General features: G+C 37.1%; 1 protein-coding gene across 5 annotated transcripts in view; it reads right to left on the bottom strand.

The window, feature by feature from the left end:
* DIAPH3 (diaphanous related formin 3) overlaps positions 1-13,773 on the bottom strand; it is a 530,180-nt gene that overhangs the window by 260,605 nt on the left and 255,802 nt on the right. For all 5 annotated transcript variants that reach the window (XM_065901830.1, XM_065901832.1, XM_065901833.1 and 2 more), the window contains one exon: positions 12,707-12,808. In XM_065901830.1, the coding sequence (XP_065757902.1) occupies positions 12,707-12,808 (102 nt within the window). The remainder of the gene's footprint in view (positions 1-12,706; positions 12,809-13,773) is intronic.

The following is a 13,773-nucleotide window of genomic DNA, read 5'->3' as shown; positions in this document are numbered from 1 at the left end:
TCCTGAGTTGGATCATTACAGATGAAAAGAAAAACATCCAAAATAAATGTATAAGAAGGATAACAGCATCTAACAGAATTGAGCACTCACTATTGACTCTAAACCTGCACACTCTCCTTTAAACCTTGCTACAATCTACTGAGATAGGCCCTAAATTCACACACATTTTATAAAGAGAATTAAACTGAGGGGTATTAATAAACTTACCCAAGATTTCAAAGCTAGTAAATGGTAAACTAAGAATTCAAACCCAGGTCTGTCTAATTAGACTAGAAATGCAATGAAGGATATTTGCAGGAATTTAAAATACCAAGATGAAGTTGTTTTAACCCAGATTTGTATTTCAGTGCTAGGAACATACTGCATTCAAGCCTCAGTAAGATAAGCACTAAATGGTTATAGTTTTTCAGTATCTAAAATTAACTATCAAGCATCATAGGGAAAGTTACTTACTCATCTGTCAGATATCTATTATGCTTATTACATGCCAGGTATTGTTCAAGACACTAGAAATTCTCTAACATATGTCTAAGAGAATGAGTCACATTGTGACCATGGCCATTCTTATGATAGACTAATAGACAGGTTAATGGACAGAATATAATATAGTAAATGTGAAGGTAATGAGTGCTTGGGAGAAAAATAAAGCAGGGAAAAGGAAAAGAAGTGCTATGAGCAACTGGGCATGCAATTTCAAACAGGGCGCTCAGAAAAGACCTTCAAAAGTTGACTGAGGAAGAAATATCAAAAGGATATGAGGCAACAAGCCATCTGGATCTATACAGAAAATAAGTCCAAGGAGACTATACAGCCAACAGGACAGTATGGAGGCTACGTGGTTAAAGCTGAGTTAGCCAGAGGAGAGTGGTAGAAAATGAGGCACAGAACATCAGGGCCCTGTCACATATGCAGAAACTTGTCACAGATTGCAAAGACTTACGCTCCTCCTCCAAGGTGGAGGCCAGTATAAGGTTACAGGGAGAGACAAAGCATTCTCCACCTTATGTCACTGCCTGCTTATAGGTGTGCTCAGCCGTGCCCGACTCTCTGCGACCCCGTGGACTGTGGCCCACCAGTCTCCTCTGTCCACGGCATTTCTCAGACAAGAACACTAGAGTGGGTTGCCATTTCCTCATGTCACTAGCTGCTATGTTAAGAACAGAATGCAGTGAAGATGAATTGACATAGGTATCATTTCTTAGTGCTCGCTTCGGCAGCACATTTACTAAAAAAAAGATATCATTTCTTAGTATTATCAAATTATTTCACAACATTTTACATTTTTACATGCCTATAAGATAGAACATAAACAATACAATGTACCTTTTGCTAACACATGAAAAAGTGGTCAGACCAATACAAATTACAGTTGAAAATTCAAACTTTTTGAGAAACTCACGAGAGCAACTCAATGAAACAACATATTATTCTGATCATGCTGTGTTTTTATTAGTTCTCATAAATTAAAGAATTGCAGAGCTATTTAACATAGCTGACATTCTACTAATTTCAGGGGAATAAGGGTAACAAATACTCATAAGAGAATTCATTCAGAGTTCAATTCCACTTATCCTCCACTCTACAGAGAACACAACTGGTAATACATGAGTGAATTTTCCCATTAATGACAGGATTTGATATTACTATTTTGATGTAGATTTGAACTAAACGAACTCAATCCCTTGAATAAACAAGAGCTACTGTATCATAGAATATGTCTGCACACTTCTGGCATTTTAACTTTATCTTAGTTCATAACATAGGCACTATACATTTTTTACTATGATATATTAGAAATCACTCCATTTTCCTTCATGAGAGCAAGATCTGCAGGCAAAAGTAGTTTTTTCTTTCTTTTAACAGATACATATTCCACATCCACTGTTCTCATGACCACCAGCTTCTTTCCAAAAGTCCCTGATCAATTATATCCCACAAATGCCAAACAGTCCTCTCGCCCTGCCTCATGCTTAGCTTTTGAAACAAACTGCAATAGTGTCATATCAAAAAATCACCTTGTACAATTCCCTAGACCAGGGATTACAATTTTCCTCAGAGAGGTGGTAACCAGCAGCAAAAACAAATAAAACCTTGCAGATGACGAGTCCCTCTCTAGGGAGAAGACTGAGATAAACAGTCAGGTTTGCATATTTTGCTGTGCCCTCACGGCCTCCTGTGTTACATTTCTGATTCATGCCCTGGGTGATCTCATCTAGCGCCAGAGCTTTAAATTCCACAAGTATGTGACTAGCTCCCGAATTTATGCCTTCAGCCCTGACCTCCAGCTTACATCCCAACTGCTTTCTGCATAGGTCCACTCACAAGTCCACAGATGTTTTAAGTGATCTTCCCTCCCTGAGTCTGCTTCTCTCTTGAGTCTTTTCCTATTCTCTGGAAACAGGATCTCCTAGCTATCTAATTGAACAGAGCAAGCACCTTGCGGTCATCCTGGACTCTTCTCATTCATTAAGTCTGACCTATCAGATACCCTGGCTTCCCTGATTTTGAAATACTGTGTGGACTTTGCCCTTCTCACCATGGACACTGCCATCAAGCCAGCACCCTCTCTCACCTTCATCATTGTTATAGCACGTTAACTGGCCCCTGGCTTCAATTTATTCTCCTACCCCACCACCTGTTCCTCACGCAGCTGCCAGAATAATCAACCTGACCTAAACCTAAGGCACAGACCAGATACTTTCACTCCTCTGTGTAAAGATCTCCAGTGATTTCCTAGCATGACGGCCGCCGGCCCACACTCTGCCGGCGCGGTCCTGGGGCCTCCGTCTCCCGCTCTCCCGCTGCCCGCCCCTCCACCGGCTCTGCATCAGCCAGGCTCCCCTGCGCCAATCCCCACTGTCCGCAGAGCCCGGCGCGCTGCGGCCTCTGTCCGTGAGCAGTCCCCCGAGCCGGTCACTCACGTGCTTGCTCAGAGGGGAGCGGCCCTCCCCCATCATTGATCACCGCGCGTGCTGAGGAGTCCCGAGGGCCCCTGACTCCACACTTCCATTTCTGTGTCTGGGTCACTGTACGCGACCACAGTGGAAGACCAGGAGGAGGAAGGGGTGTGTTCCCTGCCACAAACTCAGAATCCAGAACACGGCCGAGCACACAGCAGGTGTCCAATAAACATTTGTCAAATAAATGTAGAAATGAGTGAATCACTGCTGAACCAAGCGGACAGGTATTGAAATGAAACACATGAGACAGTGGTTTAGTCACCAATATAATCTCAAGGTGTATATTCATCCATACAAGTCTGGTAATTCAGACCCATGTAAACCAAATGGCTAGTGGACATGAAGCCACTTGCTCAGAATCACCTAAATGAGAACTCAAATTAATATCAGAAATGTTCTGAAATATACTCAATCTACCAACAGTGAAGCCATGTTAAGTTAAACCAAAAAAAGTCTCTAATTTTCAGTGAATTTCAGTATATTTGCCTAAATCAATAAATCTGTTATACATCATTTTATATTACCAAAAATCATGTAAAGAAAAGGTGTAAATGGCCTTTTAAGAGTTTTGTCAACATGTAGCTCCACCGTGTCATATGTCGGCAGAATTAAGAAGAAATCTGTGACAGAAAAATCTTCAGAGAAAATACTAGGATGGGTGAAACAGAACTTTCTCTTACCTGATAACTGATGTTTAACTACTTAAACCTACAAAATTTCTATAAGTTTCACTAAAAATTCAAATGGCGTTGTGATCCTTTTGACTTAGACCACTGAATGAGATGAAAAGCAGAAACCAGATTATAAGGGAAATGACAGCAGTATGACACATCTGAAGAATTTCAGGCTACAGACCAATGACAACTGAAAGGAAGCTAAATTAATAAGCCTTAAACTAGGTGGAAGAAAAGCCATCTGCGCTAGGGAGCCTATATTAAGTACTGGATCCTGGCAGAAACGTGTCAAGAAGGTTGCAAAGCAAACGGACAAGAATAGCTGAACAACAGCTGAATGTTTATGATCTTAAGAGAAGCAGACCTTTAAGATTTAAATAGCTATGGACAGAGTTATAACAGCTTATTATTCTAAACAAATGTCCTCCTGGATGGTGAAGGATTTGCAGATGAGGTTGCCAAAGTGCTGTCTAGAGCATACTGAAATGTGAAGGACCAGCACTGAAGGACGAAGGCAGCAACTGAAGACAAACAGGACTCCTGTGTTCCAGGAGGAGAGACTGGAGATCTACGTTACTGACAGACAAGACTGAAGATGAATTATTAAGGAGAAAAGGAAACAGTAATTACAAGAAGCCAAAATGGACTCTTAAAAGAAGAAACTGATAATTCTGTGAAACATGAACGATTTTGTATCTGGACATTTGCAAAGCACTCCAAATAATCAACACTTGAATGAAAAAGAGGTGGATATTTTAAGTCTGGGAAAGCAGTTACTCAGTGGACATATTCTTTCAGGTTCCACACCAATTCTGGTGTCTTTTCTGAAGTTGTTTCAATAAGCTATGATTCTTACACCAAATCACAATTTCCTCAATACCTTTTAGAAAATTCAATTTCTTTTGAGTACCAAAAGCAGCACTGTATAGGGCAGGTACCCGAGTATTCACAGACTTAAACAGCAGGGCCTCATGAGCTAAAGAAGGAGAAAAGACAAATAAGAAAAAAGTGCAATAAATCTACAAAGTGACTTAGTTTACAAAGTGACAAGTCTACAAAGTAGGTGGCAGAATCATATAGGGTGGTTATATTCCATTTGGAATACAAGTATAAATTCAGACTTATATGCTCAAAATTGTTGGTTACTTGGTCTACTTTTAAATCAACCCATTCTTACCAAAGAAATAATTGGCCAGAGACTTATTTTAACAAAAATTAAAATCACTATCTCAAAAGCACACAACATTTTCATTTCAGAATGTGATTTTTAAAAACAATTGTCTGTATCGTACCATAATGATGGATATATGTCATTATATATTTGTCCAAATCCACTGAACGTATAACACCAAGAATGAACGCTAAGGTAATTGATGGAAATTGAGCAATTATGATGTTTGTGTAGTTCATGAATTGTGATAAATGTATCACTCTAGTGGAAGATATTGATAGGGGGAGGCTGTGCATGTGCATACAGAAAATCTCTGTAACTTACCCCCAATTTTTCTGTGAACTTTTTTTCTAATAATTGTTGATAATTTCAAAGTATTACAAATTTTTTATAGTCAGAAAACAAAAAGTAAAATATCAAAAACAATTCTTAACTTCACTTTTATTTTATTATTCTTGCTATATATATTTTCCCTCCTTTCTGTTCATCTCTTTCGTTTTTCACATATTCACTTAGCCTGTATGGTGCAGCCACCACACACTGGAAGATGGACCATGGGTCAGGAATATAAAGATGAGCATGGTATACTTAAGCCTGTCAAAAAATCCCAAGCATAAATGAAATCTGTGACATACTTATACTTCAGGGAAATAAGAACCACCTAGAGATAAGAACCCGGCATTATGATAACAAAGACGAAGGATCCTGAATTATGCAAGGAATAACAGAAGTGCTAAAGAAAGAATTCCAGAGAGGGTTTCCCAAAGCAGAGAGGAGGGGCACCAGGCTGTGGACGGGCCTGAGCGTGGGCCCTGAGAACAGGGCAAGTGGTCTAGGAGATGAAGCACAGGGCAGGCGAGACAGGAGGCAGGAGGAGCGGCTGGACTGTTCCTCAAAGACCTAAGGCTGGTGCCTGAGCGGGCAGGAAGGAGAGGCTCACAGAGGAAGTCTGAGGAAGCACTCGGGGTTGATGAGCATGTTCATTATCTTGATTACGGTGATGGTTTCACAAGTGTACTTATATCAAAACGAATCAAATTCTACAAGTTTTAAATATATGCATTATACTGTGTACCAATTATACTTCAATGAAGTTTTTTTTGTTAGTTTGTTTTTAAGGCATTCTATTTTAAGAATTTTAGACATCCATGTAAAAGTTACAGGAAGCAAGCGAAGTAGCTTAGGGAATCAGTGAGGGACAGTCAGTGGCATTTCACTCATTCTACAACTTTACAGGATGTTCCACACCATGCAAGGAAAGACTTAATCAACTGCTATTTACATGTCCCTATTATGTGCAAAGGACTGAGCTTGTCCTAAATCACAAAACATTCCTTGAGTGAGGAATATGGATCTTCAATTCATTTTCATAATCAAACTTCAAAAATGTAGGACACAGAAGACATCATAAACATGGAAGGCCAAGTGAGAGGCAATAAGAAAATCTGTAAATATTTACAAAGGAATAACACATAGGTTATATAAGGTGCTTCTACAAACTATAATGAAAGAAAGATAATATAATAAGAAAGTAAATCCAGGAAGAAGTATAAATAACCAATAAATATATAATAAACTGTGTCAATCTCATTCGGTAGCCTGTTAATATAAAGTGAAAAAAAAATCACAAGTGGAATAAAAAAGGTTATATTAAGTACTAGTGATGGCACAAGAAAAAAATCCTCATGTATATTGTTCATAAAAATATAAATTGACGTAATTTCTAGAAGGGTAACTTGGCAGGAATGACCAAAATTAACAGAAGTTTTCATCTAGGAATTCAAATTCTGTGACTTTTACAAAGAAATAATAATATTAATCACAAAAGTTAACCCTTAAAAGAGTTTAGGATTTACACATATCACCGCATCTATTTAATACTCAGAAGAACGCAGTGGATGTAGACACTACTACTGGCCCTGTGGTTGGCAGAATCATGATTTCCCCAAATAGGACCACATACTGATCCCCAAAACTTTTGAATATGTTAACTTACATGGCAGAAGGGACGTTGTGGATGTGGTTAAATTACGATTCTTGATTACCCTAGATTAGTGAATATAAACACAAGGTCCCCATGAGAGTGGAGGAAAGAGCCAGGGAAGGAGGCGTGACGTGATGACAAAAGGAGACGTGCACGCGATGGCAGACCATAAGCAAGGAGTGTGCGCAGCCGCCAAAAGCAGGGAGGGCCAGGAGGAAATCCTTCCCAGAGCTCTCAGAGGAACACAGCATTAATGACCCGTCCCAGACTCCTGACCTCCAGGATCCTACGACAATAAATGTATTTCGTTTCAAGCCACTAAGTCTGTGGTACTTTGTTACAGCAGCAACAGGAAACTAATGTAAGTTTCACAAATAAGGCAAGTGAGGTATAAGAAAATGAACAACTACCCAAGATCACAAAGCTTGTGAGGCTGATGTAGGATTTAAACCCAAAGATCATGCACATAACCTCTACAAAACGCTCCCTCCAAACACATATGCAAACAAGGTATGAAGAATTATTTTTTTTTAATCTGGGGGAAAACAAAAACTAACCATCCTTCATTAAGGAAATAGTTACAGAAAAAGTCAAAATATCAGTAGGTGGCACAGTGGTAAAGAATCCCCTGACCAATGCAGGAGACTTAGGAGACAAGGGTTCAATCCTTAGGTCAGGAAGGTCCCCTCAAGTAGGAAATGGCAACCTGCTCCAGCATTCTTGCCTGGAAAATTTCATGGAAAGAAGAGGCTGGCAGGCTATAGTCCACGAGGCTGCAAAGAGTCAGACATGACCGAGCACAGCATGAAATACCATATAGGAATTCCAAAACATCACATCATAAAAACAAAATCTCCAAAACATATTTCACGGTGAAAAGTTTTAGAACAATGTGCAAATGAATATGCATACATTTGTAAATACAAAGAAAAGGGATTGGAAAGCCAGCAAAACATTTAAAAAGATCATTTATATGGAATGCAGTGGGTAGTGAGATACAAGGAAACTTTTACATTGTATTCAATATTTTTATACATTCTTTAAATGTTTTATAACAAGAATATTTAGAAGTATTTTAAAATGAGGCATTTTTAATGGAAGGAAATTTGCATGAACTTCTTACAACATGTTTTGGTTAAAAATAAAAAAGTCTCTACTGCACAAAGTTTAAAAGCCCTGCCCTACAGTGACACCAAATGGTGGCAGATCAAAATACAGTACACAAACAAAACATTTGTTCAATTTCCTATAAACACTACAATTCCTTTGAAGAACTGGAAGCTTAACAAAACTAAATAATGTGGAGACAAATACTCAAAAGCTTAGAATTTTTAATCAAAGAAATTCTAGTACACCAAGCTTCAAAAGCAACTTTTAGGCCTCTATCTAAGCTTCAGTTAAATCTTGTGATCCCATTGAGTATTTACATATCTTACTTCTCACACAGTTAACTGTACCACTGTGAGCACAGTGATTTTACCTAATGGCTTATTGATCAAAAGATGACTGCAAATATAAAAAAATACAGTCATACAACTAAAATCAGGTTCTTTCAACAGAAACCAGCCTTTGATGAGTAGGCAGTATTTGAGGGAAATAAACAAGGAGATACTAAGGCTGAAGAGGAAAAGTAAGGAATCCAAGAAAAAAGACAGCTAACTGATCCAATGAGTGAGAGTTTCTAAGAAGCACACTTTCCTTTTATAATATTATTGATAGAAAATTAAGCTGAATAAAGCATGAGACTAGGGCACTCCAAATATGAAACAATTTCTCAACAAAAAGTTTTATCCTGGACTGTCCAGGGAAAAGAATGTTTCAAATTTAAGCACACTGATTAGTATTCAATGTCTTCTGCCCAAAACTTAAAAAGTGAAACTAGCTCAGTCGTGACTGACTCTTTGCAACCCACGGACTATACACAGTCCATGGAATTCTCTAGGCCAGAATACTGGAGTGGGTAGTCTTTCCCTTCTCCAAAGGATCTTCCCAAACCAGGGATTGAACCCAGGTCTCCCACATTGCAGGTGGATTCCTTACCAACTGAGCTATCAGGGGAGCCCAAAACCTAAACCAACAAATAAAACCAGCTGTAAACTGTCTCATTCATTTCACATTACACAGAATGATATAAAGATGGACCACCTCTCAGAACACACCTCTAAAATAACAAAATACCACTTGACTAGCACACTAGTCTCTCAGAATTAAACGACAGCCTGTTCAGACTATTTGATATGCTATTTTCTCCTTATGTCAAAATTTCCTGGAAAACATAGCTATCAGCCACAAAACAAGTCAATAATATCAATAAACTCCTAGGCCCTGAATTCAGAGCACTGGGTTATCAGTTCTAAAGGTACCAGCTATCACCATGTCAACACCACTACTAGACTACAAGGCGTCAACAGGGGCGCCCTGGAACTCCTGAGAACTGTCGGGCTCAAACTGGCCAAGGCTCAAGTTAGCAGGGCTGCAAGAATCAGTTCAGGGATGCACCGTAAGATTCTGAATTACGAGTAATTAACATAATTAAGATGAGCAATTAAATGTTTAGTACCATAAAAGTACCAAGATACAGCTCGCCTGCATTGAGTATTTTTTAAAGAACAGAGATAAGATCAGGATTAAAGAACTTTGCTTCAATTTCAAGGGAGAAATAAATAAAAGTGGATATGGAAACTCTGTATTACAGGAAACGTGGAGAGAATATAGACATAGCAAATGGTTTAGTTATTTAAAGAAAACATAAGGGACATACAATTTAATGGATATTCACACATTTCTGAATAGTATATCTGAATACCATACTCTATAGACCATAGAACCTGGGATACTTGTATGTAAGCAATAAACGACAAAAGTAGAACATACTTCTAATTTACATGTTGTGTTTTATATATTCTATTTGGTATTTTGGGACACACCACGTAACATGTAGGATCTCAGTTACCTGACAAGGGATCGAACTCACGGCCCCTGCATTGGAAGGTTGGAGTCTTAATCACTGGACAGCCAAGGAAGTCTCTATTCTACTTGGCCTTTAATTGACATTGATTACCAGCGATTTGGATGTGTTACTTTCACAAACTGCCTTTCTATGATACAGAAATAATGGAGACAAACACTGATGTCCAGGTAAGCTGGATTTTGCTTGTTTGTCGTTTTACGTAATTCTTGTGTGGAATTAAAGCAGATTACATAATGCAAACAACTTTAGTGACTTTATTCACTATGTCAGATTTGAATGTTTATTTAAATAGAAAACATCTGTAATTCACATGAATCAAATTAATGAATTTACATAATTGGATAAAAGAAAAATGTAAACTGGCAATGAAACTAACTGCAGGGTTTTAACTGATTTCTATGAAAATGAAAACAATGCTAGAAATGACAGTATCAGTGCAGAACCTGAAGATGAAACAGTTAACACCAGTCTATCTATGGTGAAAACAAGTAAAAAGGCAAGTTTCGATCCTATTTGGGGTGGAACGACCACCTCTGACTCTTTCTTGTTTGTGACTATGAAGATTTTTCAGCTAGAAATGATTAGCACTTTAAATATAGGTTTAGTCAATAAGTAAAGGTTTTTCTACAAGAGCAAAGTCTAGTAGGAATCTGCAGTTTAGTTTACCTCTAGTTCGCAGCCCATCTTCAATATATACACAAGTATACTAAGTTTATAACTTTAAAAATGAAACAGCATTATGAGAATCTTTAAAAAATATACATGGTAATTATAATCAATTTCTTAAAACCAACAAATTATGGTATCATTTATACAATGTTGATAAACTGAAAACACATCACTCTTTAATGAATGAGTGAACTCACTGAGTTTTTAAATTAGAAAGAACAGAAAACGTCAGGCATCACACGTGGTTCATCATTTTGGGGGTAACTCTCAACTGTTTAAAACTTTAGGCACGTTTTCCTGTCTTTGGGCGATGCATGGGGGTTTGAGAAATAGTGAGTCAGATTGAAAATGGTGAAAAACTGGAATGGAAAAAAAAGATGAAGTGAAGAATATTACTATTTGCTATCCCCTACCCCCAAAAAAGAGTATATAAACACTTCACATTTTTCTTCAGTTGTCTTTCTCCTTTCTTCATCAAAACAAATATATTTTAAGATGTTAGTGTAACACAAACCAGAACTTGAAACAACATTTTTAGAAATGTTCACAATCAACAGATAATAGCGGATGGTTTTCAACAGTGTCACTCTAGCGCTCTTTATATCCCATTTGTAGTCAGGTATGATCAGCATGGAATGTGTAGAGTCAAGGTCAGGTTTGCATTGACATGTCCTGAAACTATTTCTGTCTTAAAATCAAAATTATCATGTCTAAAGCCCTGGTATCTGGGAATATACTTATTTTAACTTTCTGACCACTCTGAGTACAATACTTGTAAAGTCATGCCTCTTTGATGTGAACCCTCATTTCTCAAAGGCAGGCATAACCTGACTATTTAAATAAACCTAAAACATCTGCAAGTTAGAGTTCATTCTTCTGTGAGAATCACCAGGAAAAACATGAGAGTAGTTTTAAATCTCTGTGATGATATGCAACATAAAGAGTTTCTTGGTAAGTAGATATTTTCTTATAAGTCTGCGTTTCATATTTAACATGGATAGGAATATTTCAAAATTGTAATCTTACATCCTATGATTTTCATTCAAGAGTCAAAAAGGATGAACAAACATCAAAAATCTAAGCAGCTTGTGGTTAAAAATGTAACGCAAATTCTCCCTTGTCTCATATGGAAGATATTGTGTCACACAGGGAACAAGAGAAAGGCTGATCAGGTGACAGAAAATAAACAAGAAAATAAAGAAAAAAAGAGAGAGAGAGAAGAGGATAAAAGAGCTCTCTGGAGAGACTCTAGTAAAAAAAATAGCATTTTTCTAAAAATAAGGTTTTTAAAGTTTTATAATAAAAATTGTAGGGCTATGAACAGGAAAAACTTGTCTTTTTTTTCTTTCTAATCCGACTCTGTGAACTCTGGGGGCAGGGGAGTCACCGCAGGGAGGGTTGAGTAGACTGGATTTATGAAGAGACAGGAAGAAGTTTAAGTGTCAGTAACTCGCCAAATAATAGTCTGCAAACACAGTCCTTCAGTCATCCAACCTGAGCCTTCCGAATTACATAAATATAACACTATCACGTCCCTGGAGGTTGGTAATAATATAGCTGAAGACTCTAGGGGAAAAAAATCTTATATAATAAAAAAAAAATGAAATAGTACTTTAAACATCATCATGATGGCTGAAGTACCCAACGTCAACAGATAATGGTAGAAGGTAAGAGCAGGAGAAAAGAAAACTTGATAAAAACCTTAAATTCAAGTTGCAATAGAGCTAACATGTAACATTGGAAAGTCTTTTTTCATCTCTTTAGATCCCAACTTGTATAAAATAGGAGGCTGGAAAAAGATGATTATCAAGGAGTCTTGAAGATTTTCTAAAATATTAATTTTTTCATCCTCATTTCCAAAGAGAAACTATATTTCTAATTTTGGAGTCTAAAACATGAGATGAACTGAAGTGAATGATTAGAATGAGAAAGTGAAGCTACTCTTGCAATATGTTGGAATATACAGCTCTAGAATAAAGCACAAATACACTCCAGTCATAGGAGTGCAGGTTTCATTTTACATTTTCATATTAAACAGAAAAGATAAAAAAATCACATTTATGCTTTTGAAGAAACTCCTTGGACTTCATTTATGGCTAGAATTTCAACATATATTTTAAAATCAACATAACTTCCCATAAATATCCTCAGGTTAAGAAAAAACACAAGGTGGACATTAAACGTTTGTGAACAGCAACGAGGTGAAAAGCCTTACATTCTCTTTTCTCTGCTCACAGTAGAGAGGACCCCTCCAAAGAGAGCTGACAGGGTACTCACCACAACAGCAAACTGCTCGGGTTCACATAAGTTGCTATATTCACTCTGGTACTGAGACAGTGAATTCAACTGTTCTTGATCGGGAAGATGTTTTATTAAGTTCTAAAATTAAAACCAAAGAAAAATATCTTCATTAATGTGCTTCTTAAATTCTAGGGAAATTTATTAATAAACTGTGAGAAGGAAATCATTGACCAAGTTAATCTTCAGTTTTATTTCTAGTTAACTTCCCAAATACTAAGCCTTAAGCTTTAGTCTCTGTATCCTGAAAGCAACTAATTTTCCTCTTTTCTATCCAGGGTTATTACACATTCAAATCAAGCACTACTCAATGTTTATTTGATTAGCTATATAATTGAGAAAGGAGAATTCAACCTATACCAAAGGAACAGCTTTCTCACCTGGATAAATGTGATCAATTACATTTCAGCTATAGGGAATTAAATGTCAGAAATTTTCAGGCAAAGCCAAACATATTTTAGCACTTCACTCAGGGGTATAAAAGAGATCATATTGCTTCTAACAGGCAAGAGAAAGAATAGAAAAGAAATCAAGGGAATTTTAATGACAGCACTTGTAAGATTTAACCAATAGGATTACAGTTTTAATAATAAAAATGAAGATATCTCTAAAACAAGACAAGGTAACTTTTCTGATGTGAAAGAAAACTTGAAAAGGCACTGAAGACACAGGATGATGAATGTTGCAGATAAAAGAACACAGAGAGAACTTAAGTTCCATGGCTGTAATGGCCGTTTGCCTCAATCTTCAGCTTAGAAAGGGAATACATTTAATTATGCCTCCTTGTTAGAACTTAAATGATTAAATCAACCCTTTGACAAAGTCTATATAGATCTTCTGTATCAAAATATGATTGACAATAATAGTATTATAGCAGATTAGTATACTGACATTAAAATTAGGAAAAAAAGAGTGGTTGGTGCTCACAATTGCAAATTACAGCAGAAGTAAACTCTGTACAAGCCCAAAGTCAAATTCAAATTATAACTAAATCTATATCATGCTAAATATGTTTAAGGAAAAGAAATCCCCAATGGTGTTATATT

The sequence above is a fragment of the Muntiacus reevesi genome, chromosome 11 (genome assembly GCF_963930625.1).
Source record: "Muntiacus reevesi chromosome 11, mMunRee1.1, whole genome shotgun sequence".
Classification (NCBI taxonomy): domain Eukaryota; kingdom Metazoa; phylum Chordata; class Mammalia; order Artiodactyla; family Cervidae; genus Muntiacus; species Muntiacus reevesi.
Note: the sequence above shows the minus strand (reverse complement) of the source record. Positions and strands in the feature narration are given on the sequence as shown.